We start from the raw sequence: 19,146 nt of genomic DNA on the forward strand, positions 1-19,146 counted from the left end.
AAGCCAAACCAGGCTGCCAATGTTTCCTTTAAAAGCTGCTTTCGCTCCGAAGGACTCTTCTAGATGGTTTGCTTTTAATAGCAGGCTGCAGGGTGCAACGCCCAGCGTGCAGCCGGGGCGGTCCCTGGGCCTGGGTGGCACTGGGTGCAGGATTGGAGCCGTGCATGGAGCCACACGCACCCATCGTGTTTAATCACAGCCGTGCACTGTGTGCTCCCCATACCCAGTATGGACCAGCAAAGCTCCCCACAGCCTTGCAGAGCTGACCCCCACGTAGCACATCCCTCCTTTCCCTTGCTTGTTCCCAGGGATATCTTTAAGGCAAAGGGGGATGGATTGAGCCCCAAATGGTGCTCATAGCTGAGGGGAGAGGAAAAGGCCAGAGGAGCCAGGGAGGTCAGGGTGCTGGTAGGTGTGAGAGCTTTGAAAACACCCGATTGCTGCTTCAGTGCAACCAGATTCTGGAAAATGAAGCTGAAGTGTGAAAAATGGAAGTGAAAAGATAGGAACCAACCCACGGCTATTTAGTCTAAAAATACTGACCTAAATACTTAAGCGCACACATAAAAGTAGTTGTCTTTGCTGATTTCCTTTATGAGAACCTCCTGGTTTGGTGGTTACTGTGCTCAGAAACTGGGAGATGAGGCTTTCTGGAGACACCAAGGCCATGTCCTAACCTGGCACTCCCAAAGAGTTTGCTGTATGCCCAAAACTCATCCAAAGCCCAGCTTTGAACTGCATTCATTAAGCTAATGAGGTCTTGCAGTTACAGCCCACACCTCCATCTAGGTCTGATGCGATGGCTCTTGTGTTGCTCAATGGGTTGATGATGGTGGTGGCACCATGTGAGGGTGGTGGCACCTGGGCTGTGGGCATGGCAAAGCCCCAGAGGCTGTGCTACCAGCAGGATAAGAGATTTGGGAGTAGAGGGAGGCAGTGGGGCAGCAGCACTGGCATGCTTGTGGCATGGTCAGCACTGGGATACAGTTCCCATCTGGGCTGTGGTCACATCTGGGCTATTCACATCTGGGCTGTTGTCCATACCTGGCTGTTGTTCACATCTGGGCTGTTGTCCATACCTGGGCTGTTGTCCACACCTGGGCTGTTGTCCACATCTGGGTTGTTGTTCACATCTGGGCTGTTGTTCCTCCCCAGGCTCTTGCAAGTGGTCACAAGTCCCTGCCTGCTTCCTACTTGGCAGCAGTCAGGGCAGGGATGTGAGGAGGCTCTCAACAGCCTGAGCACAGAGGTCCCAAGGGCCAGCAAGCCGGCCAGCACAGCAGGAGCATCACAAAGGAGCACCACCATCCTGCAGGCAGCCCCCTAATTACATGTTTTGGGGTTTCCCACATCCCTGAAGGTATCTGGGCCAAGAAGTGGGGTGGGCAGTGAGGAAAACCTGGGAGCAGGGCCCCATGGGCTGGTGCATGGGGACCCTGTGTGGTCACAGCAACTGATGCAGCACTGTGACCCTGCTCTGCACATCCTTCCTCAGGAGATTATGGAGGTGCATCATGTGTGGAGGCAAAACGGATGGAGGAGCGGGCAGGAGTGCTGGGTCAGCACATTGCACAGGCTAGACACGAATGATGAGTGCTCAGAGGGAGAAAGAGACCATGCTTAAAACAGTAAGGGTGAAAGCAGGATGGGGAAGTGCTCCCTGCCTGAAGGTCGAAGTGGGAGAGCCGGTCACAGCGTTTCCATATAACAAACTGAAGGAGCAAGCCAGGAAAGCATGGGCCCAATGAAATGGGTTTGGTTTTGTGTTAGGAAAAGGGTGCTCAGTGCAGTGTGGAAGCAGGGTCCATGGCCTGGGGGTGAGCCCAATGTGTGCAGCATCCTGCATCCAACGGGATGGGAGCACCCATAGAGCTGCTGGCAGCAGGGAGAACGTCTGCTCCAGAACCCAAGGTCACCCTCCATGGGGCATCCCAGGAAAGCAGAGCCAAAGGGAAGCTCCTGCCCATTGCAGGGGCTGGCGTGGGGCACTGCCGGTGGTGACTATCAGGCAGGGACAGAGGGAAGAGGTGACAGATAAGGGACTGGGCCTGGAGGAGGAACGGGAGCGATAAGACCCAAAGGCGCTGGCTGGGCAGGGCGAGGAGGCTCAAGACCGGACCCAGCTGAGCTGGGCTGAGTTCCCATAACACCAGCTGGGTGCCTGCTCCTTACCTAAACCCAGTCTCCGCGAGGGCAGGGGGATAAGGACACCACTGATGTTAAACTGCAGATAGGTGGTTGATAAAAGGGGTTTCTGCCTGGCTGCAGAGGCAGTTGACAACTGCTGATACCCCAGCAAGGCTGCAACCCTTCGCTTGAGAATGGATGACACCGGGCAGTGGGTAGTGCAGCTCACAGCCCATCCCTATGGGATGATCAAGGAACCCCAAAGACAGGCATCATCCCATCATCTGTAGGATCTACAGACACATAGGAACCCCCTGGGGAGGTGTCTCTGCTGTACTATCTCCATAAGAGACCTACAGGCAGCACTTATCAGTAACCCCCTGCAGCACCCTCACCCCATGCTGGTGCTTGTCCCCATGTAGCTGCTGCTGCAGGATCAGACGCAGCACAGCAAAGACACCAGCACTGGTCACAGCCAGGCTGGGGCAGGACCACAGCTCCTGCGTGCTGATTTGCTTGGGGTGGGATGTCCCTTGCAGGGAGATGGATGCTAGCAGCATGGGAGGTGAAGACCAGGCAGCCCAGACTCACCCGGAGTGGTTGGCACTGGTTGGAGGTGGGCAGAGGTGACCCCGTCAGGACAATGGGGTGACAGCGTCTGACACTTTGGGTTTTGCCCTTGCACAGCTCATCCTGTGCCTCAAGAGTCCAACCTACACCCAGGAGTGCAAGTTTGGGGCTCACGAGTTGTCTGTGCTCCCTGGCTCTTTGGTGCCTTCTCCCTTGGAGCCTTCTACCTCTGTTTGTTGAAATCCCAGGAGTGCCGGCTCTGGGAATGCAGCACCATGTCCCAGCCTTCCCCATAGCCTGGGAGCTGTATCCCACATGGGTGCTCCTGCTCTGCTCTTCGCAATGCCTGCCTGCAGCCGAGGTTCATGCAGGATTGTGGTGAGGAATCCGAGCTGCTGGGGAATAGCAGCCGTGCTTTACATTCACAGCCCATCTATTTTGCAATAACTTCCCCGTGATGTTCCCACGTAGACAAGCCTAAGCTAGCATAGATAATGAAATGGGTTAAAGGAGACAGGCGGAGGGAGAGGAGAGGAGCCAGCAACTGGTAGTAAATCAGGGAGAGAACAGGGTTACTTTACATTCAAGGACTCGCTGGTGGCAGGGCGAGTTTGGCTTGTGCCAGGAGGCACAGGGTTTGGAGGGTGAGATGCAGCTTGGGAGGACAGAAGCGCCCCTTTGGCAGGGCCACCAACCTGCCTGTATCCCCATCACCCATCCTCCCGCCGTGCCTGCCCCATGGGTGCCACTGGGATTAAGCACAGTCAAAGCGGTGCAGAGGACGGTCAGTGGATCCCGAAGGAGCTGGTGGGGCAGGGAGTGGGCTCTGCTCCACAGGGGAAGGACCTGCAGGCCCCCATCGGCTTGTGGTCGGTGGGATGAGCCGCTGAGACTCCCCACCTTTGGCACCGGTTTCGAGGCAGTCCAAACAAGCTAATTAAATCCTGCTCTGCTTAATCAGAGCCATTGAGCGCCAGTCAGAAGACATTAATCCCGTGTTTTATTAGATGCTGTTTGAAGCCGCGCTTGGCACCTCGTCCCCGGCTCTCATCTCCTTCTGGGGAAGGAAGGAGGACATCTGCGGGGAAGAGCGAGGGCGCAGCAGATGGCAGCGGGGATGAATCAGGGGCTCGAGGAAGGAGCTGCAGCTCCAGCAGCGTCCCTGGGGAGGGGACGAGTTACACCTCTCCCTGCATCCCACAGCTCCCCCCCTCCCTTTCCCTGTGGCTGAGAGCCCGCGAGCCAGGCAGGCATCCCAAAAAATACGTGTTCCTCCGCATTGCATGCTAATGGCCCCGCGCGATAGGCCCCGCCGCAATTAAAGCACGCAGAGCATTAATATGCAACGTGCACAGGCCACTCTTCCCACAGCTACTCCTTCCCAAACCTGTCCTTCCTGCTGCGCATCCCTGCCCACTGGGAGCCTGCCCACGGGGATCCCACAGCAGCCCCACATGAGCTGCTGGCAGAGCCTGGTGCCTCCGTGCCTTCCCCTCGCTGTGCACAGGGGATGCTGCTTGGTCCCTGTGGGTACCCAGCACCTTCTCCTGCCGTTGGGCATGGAGCAGGGTCTCCTGGGTCATCCTGCTGGATGAGTGCTCTGCAATACACCCTAACGGCCGGGAGAAATCCCCAGGTGGGTGGTTAAAGCAGCTCTTGGTTTGGGGTTTTTAATGACTTCTGGTGCCTTAATTGCTGCAAGCCAAGAAAAACTCCTGACAAAGAGAAAGCCTGGCCAAGCAAAGAGGACCTCCAAGCCTTGGGAGTGCTCGGTAGCCATAGCGTGTCCTCCTGCGACTCGGCTAGACAGAGCGGCTGCCTCTGGGTGTGGGGATTTATTTCTCTCCCCGAGTTTCCTGCCATGACTTGCGTTAGAACTTTGCAGAGCCATTTAATTGCATTCTGCGGTGGTGATGATATGAAATTAGCCTCCCTTCTGAACCCGGGCTGAGTTGGTCCAAAGCACCAGCTTGTAATTTGCTCTAATCATCAGGTCGCCGGTGGATTCACACGGGCCAGGAGTTCCCACCCTCACTGTGCTGACACTCGGCATGTGGCAGGTCAGGCTCTGGCACCCTGGGATGGCAGTATTGATACTTCCCTTTGGTTCACTTATGGGAAGCTCTCCATCAAATTGCTCTTCTCCATCTACCCTAGCAACAGCCAAGAACTGGAGCTGGTCTGGAGGAGAGGAGGGAGAGATGAAGCAGCTTCCCAGCTCCCCCAGGCTGTCTCTCCTCAGCGCATCTCGGAGATGTCTTCCCTTCCTGGTTGGTGACCTGCAAGCAGACTGATGAAGGCACTTATAGATGGGAGATCCCAGCTCCCAGTGGGTTTCCCTGGGCTAGCTTCATGTCCCAGGGGCTGGGAGAGGAGGTGGCTGCGTTTTGTCCACTCACCTATCCCAGAAAATCAATGACTTCAAAGCAAACAAGCTCCCAGTGAGGACCAGGGCAGGGAATACCCCGTGCAAGGAGAGGTCCCTTAGCTGCAGAGGGCACTGCACCAACCATGGCAGCAGCATTAATGCTTCCCACCTCTGTGCACATGGTGTAGAATGTGAGGGTACTGTTTTGAACCAGGAACATTTAGTGCAGCTGGAGGGTCTGATTTATCCCATAGCCTCAATCCCACGGGAGGCTCCCGGTTATTTTTGAGCCCATCAGCACAGCAGCGGGATGCAGAGGCTCTGGAGACACAAAGTCTGGGATTTGTCTGGCCTGGCCCTCCAGTCTCTGCTGCAGAGGCATGCACAGAGCAGAGCTCTTAACGCCTGTCTTGTCATCTCCACCATCACCCTGCAAACCAAACCTTGTGTGAAACACCAGTTTTCCTCTTTCCAAAGCAAAGATCTAGGATGCCTTCAAGTCTTGATCCTTCCCGACCTACCGCATTGCCAGGACATCTCTTTTCCAACCACGGCTTGCTTTAAGCCGTGCTTTAAAGCGAGTTTGGCCCTGCTCAGACAGGTCCCTATGGCCAGGAACATTCCCACGGGGCACAGCAGCACTACCCACAGCCCCAGGAGGTGCTCCTCAACCCCGTGGCTCCCCACACCATCTTCAGGAGCCTCTCTGCCCTTGCAGGAGGGATGCCGGACCCATAAAGCGCTGTTCAGGCTCCTCAGTGTTGGCAGGATAAGCCTCAACGTGTTTAACCTCTCAATCTTACCTATCTGATCACACCACCTTACCCAGCACGCAGCCTCCATCCCTGCTGCTTTCTGTTCGTTGTTTTGGACGTAGAGGCAAGGCTGGGACAAGGGGAAGAGCCCTCTGAAGCCCTTATTTTTGTGCAGCTCCAATATCTGGTTCTGTGTAACCTGTCACTAAAAGCAGGGAGCGCTGGTTAGTTTGCTCCTACATTCCCACAGGGAATTCCCACCCTCTGTGGGACGAGGGGTGCAGAGCCCAGCCTCCTAACACACGGGTACCCTGCCCGAAACCCCGGCGAGAAGAAAACAGGTTGCCCACAGCCCCAACGGGGCGCGTTTCCCCGTTGTTTTTAAGGGCCTCAAAGCCAAGCAGCCAGCGAGGCCCCGCTGCAAGCCTCGCCCCGTTACCAGAGGCGCTCAAGTTGGCAGCGGGGGGAGCCCGGCCCCAGGCTCTCCTCAGGCCTCCCCACAGCCAGGCCGCCGGGCCCTGAGGTACCCGCCCGCAGCGCGGGGCCGGGCCGGAGGCGGTGGGGGCCGGAGGTGGTGGGAGGTAGGTGGGGGCCGGTCCTGTCCCCGCTTCCCCCCGCCTCCCGCCCGGCCCCAGCGGGTCCCGCCCGGCCGCACCGACGCGCTCCCCCCTCTCCTCCCCTCTCTCCCTCCCTCCCCGCCCGGCGGGCGGTTTCAAGGCCCCCCTCGCGAGGTCTCCGTGGCGCCGACCAATCAGCGTGCGCTGCGCGCCGCGGCCCGGCGCCTTAAAGGGCCATGGCGCGGCACGGCGCCAGGGCAGCCGCGCCGTCAGCGGGCCGAGCAGGGGAGGGGCGGTAGGACCGCGCGCCGCCGCTCTGCCTCCCTCCTTCCCCGCCGCGGGAGGCCGCCCGCCGCCTCCGGAGGGGGGCGTGGCTCGGGCAGACCCCGCCCTCTCTCGGCGCTGATTGGAGGAGGCGAGCGCCCGTCGGCGGTGGGGGCGTGGCCACGCTCGGGTGCGCGGCCAGCGGCGCGGCGGGCGCAGCGAGCGGCGGCGGCGGCGGGGCGATGGGGGCGCGGTGGCGGCCCGCGCTCTGACAGCCCCCGGCGCTCCCTCCGCGGCGGGCACAGCGGCTCCCGGCAGCGGCGGCGGCCGCCACCCCCTGCGCGGCGCGGACCATGTTCGCCAAAGGGAAGGGCTCGGCGGTGCCCTCGGACGGGCAGGCGCGAGAGAAGTAAGAGCGGCGGCGGCGGGAGGAGCGGGGAAGAGGGGGGGGTGCGAGGTGGAAGCGGGGCGGCGGTGGAGGGCGGCTTTGTGCGGGGCGGGCGGGGGGGCTCCTCCTTCCCTTTCCCGTTGCTGCCCCCCTGACGGCCGCCGCTCGGCTGTTGCAGGCTGGCGCTGTACGTCTACGAGTACCTGCTGCACGTCGGCGCCCAGAAGTCTGCGCAGACCTTCCTGTCCGAGGTGAGCCCCGCCGCCCCCCGCGCCCTTTGTGCGCCGCCGCACGCACGCCCGCCCTCCATCTTGCGCGGGGCGGCGGCGGCGCCGGGGGGTCGCCGAGCGTGGGGGCCCACGCCCACCCGTGACCACCCCTAAACCCCCCCACCCCTCCATTCCCTCCTTTCCATCCCCCTCCAACCCGCCTTCCTCTCGCCCGCAGATCCGGTGGGAAAAGAACATCACGTTGGGCGAGCCCCCCGGCTTCCTGCACTCCTGGTGGTGGTAAGTACCGGGGGCCACGGCAACGGGACCGTCTAAGCTGAGGGCACCGTCGGGGGTGCGCAGCCCCCGTGGTGGGGGGTGAAGCCACGGTGATGGGCGTGAGTCAGCAGCAAGGCAAGCCCTGAAGCGCCCCGGGCACCCCCGGGAGCGTTGGGCTGGGAGGCGTTAGGCTGGAGCTGAAGCTTCCTGCTCGGTGGCTGGAGGGCTGCTGGACGCGCCTGGAGAGCCCAAGTTGTGTTGGGGCCATTGGGGTGGCCGTGGTGGGTGGAGAAGTCCGTAAGGTGCTGTGGTTGTTACCGCTCAAAGGCGACTTTTGCCTCTTAAAACACTCATCCTGGTGGCCGCAGCACTTCCAGAGATCCAAGTGGTGCCGAGCTTGGATGCACAGCCTGAGGTCCCCTCCCATGGGCCCACGGGGGTGGGAAGCATCTCACCTCCAATGACCCCCGGTGTCGGTGCGTGAGCCCCCATGAGTAACTGCCTCTCTGTGTTTGCCTCTCTCCACCGTGCAGCGTGTTTTGGGACCTTTACTGCGCAGCTCCCGAAAGGCGAGACACTTGTGAGCATTCGAGTGAAGCGAAAGCCTTTCATGACTATGTGAGTAACAAGTTTCTAATCCTCGCGGTAATGACGGCGTTGGGGAGCTCCGGCTCCTCCGCTCACCCGGAGCCAGCGTGGAACCGACCGAGGGTGGGTTTTTATGAACCGACAGCGTTCTCATTTGACTGAACAGTATTTCATAACGTTGCAATTATGTAAATGAGCTCAGATACTTATCTTAAGCACTTAAAGGCATTTGGGCTACTGGTAGAATGAAGTGCTTTTGCATAGCAATGGACAACAAAGCATTTAAGAGAGGGTCGATGGTGAGAGATTTCGGCTGAGGATGCCTTGGTTGAGGTGGGGAGGAGGGTGGAGGTTCCCCAAAACGCTGTTGAATGCCCCATTTTTTTACTGTGAATGCCCCATTTACTCGCTCCTTGCCTTTGGAATGCCTGGAGGCATCCTTGGTTGTCTGAGTCCCCCCTTGAGACCAGCATGGTAGAGGTGTTTGCTTGTTGAAGATGGTGTTGCAGCCCCCCTTTGGTTGATGGTGGGCATCTCCTGCATCAGTATTTCGGGTTGTTCTCTGTAAGGTGTTAACGTGACCCAGGGATGGGGATCCTTGAGGTGCCTCCCAAAGACACACCTTTGGTGAGGGTGCATGGCATGTTGGCTCCGGTGGGCGATGGGTTGTCTGCCCGCTCCCATCCCGCACGCGTCGGGAGGAATTTGCATCAAAGGATTAGTCACCTGGCTGCTTGCTTGGACCCCAGTCAAGTGAGTTTAAACCCTGTAGCAGGAGCTGGTTTTGTCTGCTCCAGGGAGCCTATGGTATGGAAACCATTTTTCCCTCCCTTCCCAAGTTTCTCGTTGCCTCGACATGCCTGGGTTGGGATGCGCGAGGCTTTGCCGGCAAGTAGCGCCGGGCGAGTGCCTTAGGGACCTCTGTGGTGCTCCGGTGTGCTGGCTCTGGACATGGTTGTCGCCCTGGGGCATGGGCAATGCCAGGCTGCTGGAGAGCCTCATAACTGAGCCTTGTAGGTGGGGAGATGTCCATTCCATTGGAGCATGTGGGAAACGGGTCTGGCTGTTTGTTAGGTGGGGGTTGTCCATCTGTCTGTCCCTCCCCGTGGCTGCTCTCGGCATCATTTGTTTTTACTGGGTTGGATTAAGATGGTGAACTCCTGAACTGAGGGTCAGGGCTGACAACCAGTGTGATCAGCTGCATGCTTCTGGGTGTTTTGAGCCAGATTCTGGTCTGTTTGGGTGCTTTTTGGAGCTTGGTTGGGACAGGAGGCTCATCAGGAGCAAGGCAAAGGTAGATCTTTGGGTGGCAAAGCCGCAGGTGAAAACGGCATTAACAACCAAGACACGGTAATGTTCTGTTCACAGCAGTCTCCTCATCGTGTCTGAGGATTTAGTGTATTTAGAGAAATTAATCTTTTTTTTAGCTTGGTAATAATTCTAACAATGGGCCTGAGTGCATTAGATGATTCACATAAACTTCTTTAATACACGTTGCTTTAAGCTTACAGTAAATAGACACAATCCTGATTGGTTTTAATTCTCGGTGTAAGGCAGTTTTGTAACAGCCCCAAGTGCTTTTACCTTTTGGGTTTTACCACTAAGACTTGAAAGAAGATTTTCACTCCCCTGTGCCTTGGCTTGTGGCACTGGTTTGGTTTCCTGGGGCACGTTTCGGCCTCAAAGCAGGGGTTGTGCTTCTCCCTGGCGTGGCCGGTGGCGGATGCTCATGGCACAATCCTGCTGTGAGGAGCGGTGGTTTCCCGGCGTAGCGTGTGCTTTACAGGGCGAGGGACCTGCCCAGCCAAAACTTAAATATTGACCAAAGAACGCAATGATAACCAGGGCAGTGTGAATAGCGCCTTGTTTCTCACCAGTCTCCATGCTAGGGCAGGATCCTGGTATCTGTATGCACAGTGGCCAGCCTTGCAGATGGATGCTGGAGCTGGGATGCAGCCCATCAGCAATGTGTGGCAACTAAAGCAGGGTCCAAGCCCCAAGTGGGGCTGGACCAGGGGGTCTTGAATTGCTTTGTATGGTGTTTGTGGTTCAAAGTACCCCAATACAAGTCTTGTCCCAGATTGGTAAGACATTCTATTTACACTTGGCCAATGGTGGGCAAGCTCTGCGTAGCCAGCTTGGGTTTTGCCCAAAATATGGTTTTATTTACCCAAAGATGATGTATTTACCACGCTTCTTGAAGGACAAAACTGGGATGCTCCAGGAGCAGTGTGGTAGCACCAGGGCTTGTCATAGCCAGAGGAGTGCTGGGTTGGGAGGCCCATCTTTGGGAAAGGGATGGTGCGCCTTGTTAGTGGGGTGCTAACAATGGGATTTGCATGCTGCGTCACTTCCACTTCGTCTCCCAGTGCAACTGCATGAAAACTATTAGGAACAGCAGGACAAATTGCCAATTTCCCTTCCAGTTTTTAATATTTAACTGTTTGGCAAGAGTAAAAGCAAAAGGAGAAATCCCACCCTTCTTTTTTGGGAGACCCTTGAAGGCTATGGGCTCTTGCAGTGGCTTAGGGATATTGGGTTTTACCTTTCCCCTGAGGTTTTTTCTCCTAAGCCGGGACAAAAGGCTGCTGGGACTTGGTGGAAAGGGGTGATGGGAGTGGGGATCCACCTGGAGCAGGCATGAGGAACAACTGTGCTTCTCTTTCCTTCCATCTCCAGCATGGCTGGGAGTCTTAACACAACTGACAAGTTGAGCTGGCTGGAGGGTTATTAGTCAGCTTCTCCCACCGGTATCCAAAGAGTTTATCCAAGTTAAAAGCACCATCAACTCCTAAAACTCAACCCGTAGCCACTGACTTGTGCTCCTACACTGGGCAAAGCCCCATGGTGAGAGTGCCGGCGTTCCGGCACGCTCCTGGAGCCGGCGAGCTTGCAACGGGATCGCTTGGCATGACAGGGGATTTCAGCCGCGGCGTTATCTGGGAATTGGCCGATGGCTGGTCGCAGTTGAGCATTTCAACGCCATGAAAGCCAATACAATTTGAGTTAGCGGTGATGACTGCCAGTTTAAATACCGCAGTGAATTTCTGTCAAAGAGCTAATACACAGAAAGGGGAATTGCAGAAAACTTGATCACCAGAACCACTTCAGTCGATTTTGGCCTCGAGCTATAGAAAATGAACTTAAATCTAGTTGACTGTTGCTACATACTTTTTGTGGTATTGCTCTGCCTGCACGGCCAGCTCGGAGTGTCAGTGTGCAGGGGAGAAAAATCAGGGTAGCCTTTGGCTTCTGGAGACCTTGACTTCATCCTTCCCCTCCTCTGCTTTTTCCCCCCTGAGAAGGACCCACACTTGGGAGCACTTGAGATGCTGTTTTTGCAGTGTAAGATCTATGGAGCGGTGGCTTCAGCTTGCCATTAATGTAAAGTATTGATTTTATTGTTTTAACTTTGGAAAGCTGCTGCAGTTCTTTCTAACTTGGGTCTGGAAGGATGCTCTGCTGCAGTGGCAGTGCTCACTGCCAGTCTGGGAGAAGATGATGTGCTTGGGGCTTGTGTCCTTCCATCCTGGTTGTGGACTAGCAGGGTTCTTGCTTTCCCCCCACATCTGAAACAGTTCCTCTTGGATTGAGGTCTTATTGAGGAGGTGTCTGAAGCCTCTGGAGATAGATGGACGTAACGTATGGGCTTGTTTGCGTTAGTGTGCTTGGTGGGGGATGAGATGAAACCCTCTGAGATGAAGGCTCTGGAAGGGTTTTGGCCTGTTGGAGGTACTGGCTGAGGGTGTCACCCAGGCACTAGAGTTTGAACCCCAAATCCGGTCATTGCACTGCTGTAAATGTTCTCCTAGCACGCTTTGGAGGTGAGGTGTGGAAAATGGTCCTTTTCTGATGGATCTGTCCATCGTGCCCTGAATGGATGCAGGACAGGCGCCCCATCCTGGCATTGATGTCTGAGTGTCCCTAGGCTTCAGAGTGACATCTCCTTGTTGTCAGAGCATCTTCTGCTCCTTGGTGTCTGTGTGGCCACCTCATGATTTGGTGGCACCTGGCAGATGAGGTGATTGTCATCTCTCCTGTACCAGGCTGTCTTCCCCCTCCAGGACCAGCAAAGGCTGTGAGACTCTTGCTGTAGGCATCCGTGGCTGAGTAGGGTGTGGGTGGGACCAGCAAGCGTGGTGGTGGTGGTGGTCCATGAATGCTTCTGTGGTGATGGTGGTGGTCCATGAGTTCTTCTCTGGTGGTGGTGGTCCATGGGTGCTTCTGCCATAGGCCCTTTGCAGCACATGCATTCGAAACACGTTGCATGGAAGAGCAGGTGGTTTTGGGGTAGGTTTGGCACAGCGCAAGGACAGGGGATGGGAACAGCTTTGTGTGGTCCCTGGGAGCCCCTGTGGATATTGCCTGAGTCCTGGGCATGGCGGAACGTGCAGCTCCATCCCATCTCCATGCGGGACTGCGCTCCATCTGGGCTCCATCCAGCCCCGCTCTGCAGGGACAGGGTTCCCCAGTAGGTAACCGGAGAGAGGAGCCTTCCTTCGGGAGTGGCAGGCTGCCAGGAGCAGCGGCAAGGCTCCACATCGCTGTAAAGAAATACATAGAGCACATACACAAATTCCCTCTCCCAGCAGCGCACTGGGCTCAGCTTCCCTCCCAGTTCCGGGTCCTGGTGTGCGCATCCTGCCTGCGAGCCTGAGCATCCCTTAAACCCCACTTTTACTGCGGTGCTGTGCAAAGCTGGGTTAGTTTAATGCTCTATTTTAGACAATATTGGCTACTGGGACAAGGCAACCTCTGCTGCCGTTGCTTCCCACTGCACGGTGGTGGGATCGGGCTGGTTCAGAGCAGCACCTTTCCATGGGTGATGCCGATGGAGAAGGCGCCGGCGTGAAACTGGAGGTCAGAGCCCAGAGCTTATGTCTTAGTCTTTGACTGGGGAGCCTAAATATTTATCCTGTTCTGTCCCTAATGAAAACAAATTGTCAACAGTTGTTCAGTAACTGACTAAATTAAAATCTGTAATTAGTCAATTAGATTAAAGAGTTGGCACAACCTGATTGTATCATGCTGGTTAGGTTATTAAGAGAAAGGGTGTGATTTTTAATTACTGAATGCTAATTTTGACAGATTCAAATGGAAACAGACGTTCCCCCCCTTCTACCCCACCCCGAGTGCCTCTGCAAAAGTAAGGCAGGGGATGGATTTTGTGTCAACAAATGGTGTGAAGAAGCAAAGTTTCTCTGGATCCGATTCGGGAGGGGTTTCTCCGGAAAAGCCGAGGGTTGGGACGGGAGGAGAAGGAGGATTTCTTCCGTCCTGGCTGGCAATGGGATGGCTTGCGCCACAGTCGGGGACCTCTTGTTCACATGGATGTTGGGGTGTGCGTTCGGGTGCTGTGCCATCCCCATCACCGCTCTTGGTGTTCGCGGTTCAGCGTGCCCTCACCGATGCGCACCAGCAAAGCAGATCCGAGTCTTATCATCTATAGGTTTTCTGTGTTCTGTTTCTAACCCCCCCTCGATGGCAGGCCAAGCCTGCAGCAGGGAGGAGGAGGATGATGATGGGGAGGAAGGCCTTGCATGGCGAGCAGCCCGCGCCATCCCATTGTTTGCCCCGGCAGCGCCGCGGCCACGTGGGCCAGCGCGGTGAGGCCGGCGAGGGGACCGCGGCGGGAGCGAACGCCCCTGGCAGATGCTCGGCTGTGGGCGAGCACAAAGCTCGCAGCCCTGCCCTCCCCTGCTTTCTGGGGTCCCTTCCCAGGAACAAAGGGGCTGTGCTGTACCGGGGGGGGCTCCCCGTGCTGCTGCAGCGGGCAGTGGGGAGGTTCGTTAGGTCAGGACGCCGTGTATTGGGTACGAGTGAGGCTTTCCTGTTCTCCTGATCATTTCCTTCCTTACCTTGGAAACTTGGATTTTCTCCTACCTTTTGTTCCCGGTTTTTCTCTTGTAAAGCTGTCCCTGGATCTATTGGAAACAGCTGCCGGAGCCGGAGCGGGGCTCAGGAGCGGGCGGGGGGCTCTGGCTCTGACTCCTCCTTCACCGTGCATGGCCCCATGGCAGAGCTGGCACCACCTAAATGGCACCCGGCTGTGCGAAACCCTTGGTGAAGGGGGGGCTGTGCTAGAGAAGAGGTGGGGGACCCACTGCAGCGGCGTTTGGTCCTTATGAACAGAGGGGATGGCAGAGGGAGGGCAGTGCAGCACCCACAGCGGCTCACGCGCATCCAAACCAGTGCTGGGGTCTGCCCATGGGGACCACAGAGAGGGCTGTATCCCCGTGAGCATCACACCGCATCACCAGCATCCCCCTCATGGGTCAGGTTTGAAACTCCCACTGAGGCTTCTGATCAACCCACATGTTCCCCCCCTTTATTTCCCAGCAGCTTTTCCCTGAGAGTCCTGACCCTGCAGATTCCCATGGGGATACCCACCGGGGGCTGTGGGGTGGAAGCAGCACTCTCCTGCAGGCTGGCAGGGAGCAAACCCAGCTCTTTGCAAGTAAACAAATACCTCGCCTCTGCCTTGCTTTGGTTGTTTTCTTTTCTTCTCTCACAACTCCTGCTTGTGGCCACAAGTGCCAGGAGCCGAGTTCAAAGCTGCAGCTGAGCAGTCAAGGGGGGGATTTCCAAAACACATCAGTGCTGCTTTTGAGTGCTGCTTCCCACACGCGTGGCAGGACACAGCCGCCCCGCCGCCACCTCCCTGCTCCCATCCCTGCATCCCATAGCAGTGATACCCATTCCCTGCGCCTGGCTGGGGCAAGAAGGCTGCCTGGGGGTATTTGGGTAGGGTTTGTGCAGCTCCCTCTGGTAAAGGCAGCTTTTCTTTTGTCTCAGGTTTGTGCGTTTAAATTGTGTAGTTTTTGGAGGAGAAATGCTCAGCCTCCTGCCTGAGTTTAATGCTCTGTGTCTGGAGGTTGTTAATATGAGAATTAAGCAATATATATATGTGTGTGATTATATATGCAATTATATCTGTGCAATATGGAGAATTAAGGTTTACATATGGATACAAACAGATATAGGTGCATGCGCCTGTATATTTGATGTGTGTTTGGGGCAGCGTGGCAGAGCAGTGCTTTGCACCCAGCCATCAAGTACCCTCCAGCCGGCCTTACCCTTCCTCCTCCACTGCCGTCACCACCACAACCAGTGGCTTTTACCAAGGTGATTTCCACCTCTGTGTCCCCCAGGCTGGGCAGGAGGCTGTGGGGTCCGTCTGTCTGCCTGTGTGTGTGCGAGCAGCGCCGCTGCAGCCTGCCGCCTCGAGATAAAGTCCAAAGGAAGACCTCTGGCTGTGTCTTAAGCTAACATTTTCTTTCCCATTTCTTTCCCCTCCTTAATGTTTCTGCATCAACCCTTGAACATTTGATCTGGTGCCTCTCCTCCTGGGGTGCGGTGGCTTTCTGTAGTGAAAATGAGCTCTCGCCGCCCCTTCTGCTCGCCTCAGACGCGGCTTGGGGTGGGGTTTATTCCCTGGGTTTGGGCTGGTTCCTCACAACCTCGCAGGGCTGAGTCTGCACCTATAATTGGGATTTCTCAGCTACAAGGATGCACTGCAGCACCTCTGACTCCCGGCACGGCGCGGGTGCTGGCATCCCATGGCGTTCCCAGTGGGCGCAGCAGCCCTAAGCCAGTCCCTCCATCCTGATGTGGGTTTTCTTCTGTGCCCCCTTCCTGCCCCAGCTCCCACACATGCTTCTCTCATCATGTCTGGTCCAGCACTGAGTGCCCACCAAGTGGCTGGCTGGCATTCCCTTAGTTCCAGGCTTGCACTGAGTGTTTCCCAACCCTTGGCTTCACTTATCTATTAACTTCTGCCAACCATAAGGGGGGAAATGCCCCTGCATCACCCCCATGTGAGCCAGCAGTGCCTGCCTCTCCCTCCAGAGCAGGCACAGAGCTGCTGCCTGCCCCAAGCAGTGCTTTTGCAGCTCAGCCTCAGGGCAGGGGAGGAGTTGGGAGCCTGGTTTGTTGGGTTGGTGTGTTTTGCTTTTTATTTAAGTGAAAAAGGTGGGGCATGCTGGGGAAGGGGGCAGGGCGCTTCCTCGAGGCTGGTTTGGGGTGGGCAGATAAGGCTGCAGCGTCTCATTTGGCTCCACTCCCCTGCCAAAGCCCAACACAGCATCCTCCTGCTCTGCCTGGCCCTCACTGGGTGCTTGTCCCTGTTTCTGGAGGAAGCCCCATTGGGATAAGGGCAGCCTGTGGGGCACAAGGGCTGCCTGAGCCTCCACATCCCCCTGCCTGGGAGTGGTGCTTGCAGTGAGGAGGATGAGGAAGGAGAAGTGGTTCCCTCCTTCCGGCATCGCAGCCGGCCTCCCCCTGCACCACCATCCATCTGCCTGTGGGATGGGGAGGGGAAGAGGGAAGGTTACGGCTGGCGGCAGCAGCCGCATCATCACAGCTTCGTCCCTTCTTGTCCCACTCCTGTGCCCCAGTGGCTCAGGGCAGGGTGCCTGTTCTTCGCAAGGAGCAGAACGTGGGTCTGCCTGTTGGTGATGGACACCCTTTGGCTGGGTCTTTCTCTTACACAGGAGGTAGGTCTGGTTTTGTAAGACCCTGTTGGGGTCTGGTTTGAGGCAGGGGCAGCCACGCTTTGGAATGCGAGGTCTCATGAGGGATGCTTTTGGCATGCTTTGTGTGCTTGGTGGGGTATGGCTGGGGATGGAGATGGGAGCTCACAAGGAAGCAGTCACTGGTCCATATTGCACATGGGCATCTCCAGTCCTGCCAAGTACAGTTTTCCATGGAAAAAACCCCAAACCATCTCATTTTGCTTTATCCTGGGCATCGCAGCACCAGTAGCACCTAGATGCTTCACGTCTTTGCCAGTCTTCTTTGGAGAGAAGGTCCAGGCTGGAGCATCCAGTGGTTGTTTCATTGTTAACAGCACATTTACTTGCTTGTCCCGGAGCCTTTCAGGGTGTCATGGCACGTCTTGACAGCTTGTCCGTCCTTACCTGCAGTCATCAAGGAGTTTTCAACATGACTTATATAAAGCCTTTGTACTTGGATTGCTCCACTGTGCTGCACAATGGCTTCTTTGTCATCTTGCCAGCTAATTAATTTTAACTTTTACCGCTGCTCCAGCACCGTGCACCATCCGCATGGTCCATTTGGAGCTTCCTCCCCCACCTTAAGTGTTTTCCAAGCAGTCGGACTTGTTGCTGTTGAGCATGGGAGAAACCCGCTGGTGTTCATCTCCTAGAGATGGAGCTGTCCTGGCGCAGGGGCCGGTGAAGAAACAGCCATTAGGAGGCTCAAGTTGTCTCCAGTGGCTTGTTTCTGCTGGCTGGCAGCTGAAGGTCCCCACAGAGAACATCCTCTGATGAAAATAACAGGCTCTTGCTCCTCGGCTGGCGATTGGCACCGAATGCATCTCGCAGCTGGAGGTGAAAGCTTTGGCTGCATCTTCAAGACACAACCCCTCATGCTTGGGAACATCCATGCACTGGGACATGGCGATGGTTATTTCTGGAGGGTCGTGCTCTGGTTGGTTGTGTGCTGAAGATAGGTGTTTTTTCGCTTGCATCGTGTACCCTAGCTCTGGGTACCACCGCAGCATCCCTGGTGCGGTGGGGAGTTCACCATTGGTACCCTGGGATGCTCGCAAGGGAGCTGAGCATCTCCTTGGAGAAGGACCAGGAGGGCTGTGACCCCAGCTGGGTGTCCCCAGCCCGGTGAGGTGGGATGAGCCGTGGTATTGTCTTTCCCTGGTAGGAGGGATGGAGATGCCACATGCATAAACATCAGCTGAATTAGCAGCGGTGGGGTTTGTGTGAGCGGTGCTGCGGCAGAGGGGAGGTCCCGTCCGCTTGGGATGGGGACGGTGGCAGGTCAGGGAATACGGAATTGCTGCCTTTGTGTTTAATCTGGTTATAAGGACGGCTATTAGAGATAATGAATTTTGCCTGTCCCTACCGTTGTAATACAAGAACCCAACTGTCTTTCAGCGCCGCGAAGGTCACTCCTCTTTATTTCTGGTTGTAAATTTTGCTGGTTACAGATGTTTGGGATTGATGGACATGGCTAATTAAGTTTCTCCCGCCAGCCACTTGGCAACGTGCAGGGGTGCTGGCATGGGGACGAGGTCAGAGGGCAGGACCAGAGCCGGATGGCAATGCCAGCAGCCCATCTCACCGCAGCCCCAGAGCAGGGCTGGGTTTGCACGGACCCTCGCACCTCTCTTTGCGATGATTTTGGAGCATGCTGGCGGGAATAAGGCAGCTTTGGGAGCACGTTTCCGTCTTTGAGGGGGAATTCAGCAGGAGTTGTCACGTGCTGCCCCCACCCTGACCTTAAGAAGGGTGGGAAAAGGGGGGATCCCTTCAACGTTTGCCATCGAGCATCTTTTACAGCGGTGCCAGCGGAGGCTTTTTCTCTCCCAAAGAGATCTTAACAAGGGAATGAAGGTGTGCTGGGTGGCAGAGCCGATACCCCACACCGAAATACCACCCCATGGCAGTGGGAGCCCCTTTCCCTGGCGTCGGTTTGCTCCCCAGTGTGATGCTAACCCCGTTGGGCAGGAGCCATCCGTGTGCGCTGCCCGTGCTCAGGAGGCAGCACGTGCTGCCCTGCCTCCCCCCGCGCGCCTCATTTATGCCGCTCCACATTTTCTCCTCGTTTCCATGCCTTTTTCCCTCCCTTCCCTCCTTGTTTTCTTTTTGTTTTTCCTCATTCCTTCCCCTGGTGCTGCCTGTGCGTCGCCTCGCTCCTTTATTTTCACGATTCCTTATTGCTCGCAGGCCTCTGTTATCCCAGCTCTTTGGAGCTCCCTGCTTGTGTGCGTTCAAAATGGGGTCCCCATCACTCCACTGGGATGTGATCACTGCGTGGTGAGGGGTATCGGTGCAGGGTATAAGCCGTGTATCCATGACGTGGATGCTCCAGGCCCTTGCTTGCCGCAGACCTGGCAGGGTGGCCATGGGCGCCCATCACCTCCATCCCGACGTGGCTGCGGGGCACAGCGCCGGCCATCTGTCCCCTTCCGTGCGGCGCCGGGCTGCCGGCTGCTCGCTGCAGCAGTGGGGCTCGCCCGGCGTCTGCGAGGGGCTTGTGTTTGAAAGGGGGGAGTAAACAGAAA

At 56.6% G+C, this 19,146-nt stretch overlaps 1 protein-coding gene across 3 annotated transcripts in view; it reads left to right on the forward strand.

Moving 5' to 3' along the window:
* Window positions 1-6,849: 6,849 nt before the first annotated feature.
* SSBP3 (single stranded DNA binding protein 3) overlaps window positions 6,850-19,146 on the forward strand; it is a 53,314-nt gene continuing 41,017 nt past the window's right edge. For all 3 annotated transcript variants that reach the window (XM_080622476.1, XM_080622478.1, XM_080622477.1), the window contains exons 1-4: window positions 6,850-7,050; window positions 7,208-7,280; window positions 7,477-7,538; window positions 8,051-8,135. In XM_080622476.1, the coding sequence (XP_080478602.1) occupies window positions 6,995-7,050; window positions 7,208-7,280; window positions 7,477-7,538; window positions 8,051-8,135 (276 nt within the window). In that variant the 5' untranslated portion in view covers window positions 6,850-6,994. The remainder of the gene's footprint in view (window positions 7,051-7,207; window positions 7,281-7,476; window positions 7,539-8,050; window positions 8,136-19,146) is intronic.

Source organism: Psittacula echo (assembly GCF_963264785.1).
Source record: "Psittacula echo genome assembly, chromosome: 7".
NCBI classification, from domain to species: domain Eukaryota; kingdom Metazoa; phylum Chordata; class Aves; order Psittaciformes; family Psittacidae; genus Psittacula; species Psittacula echo.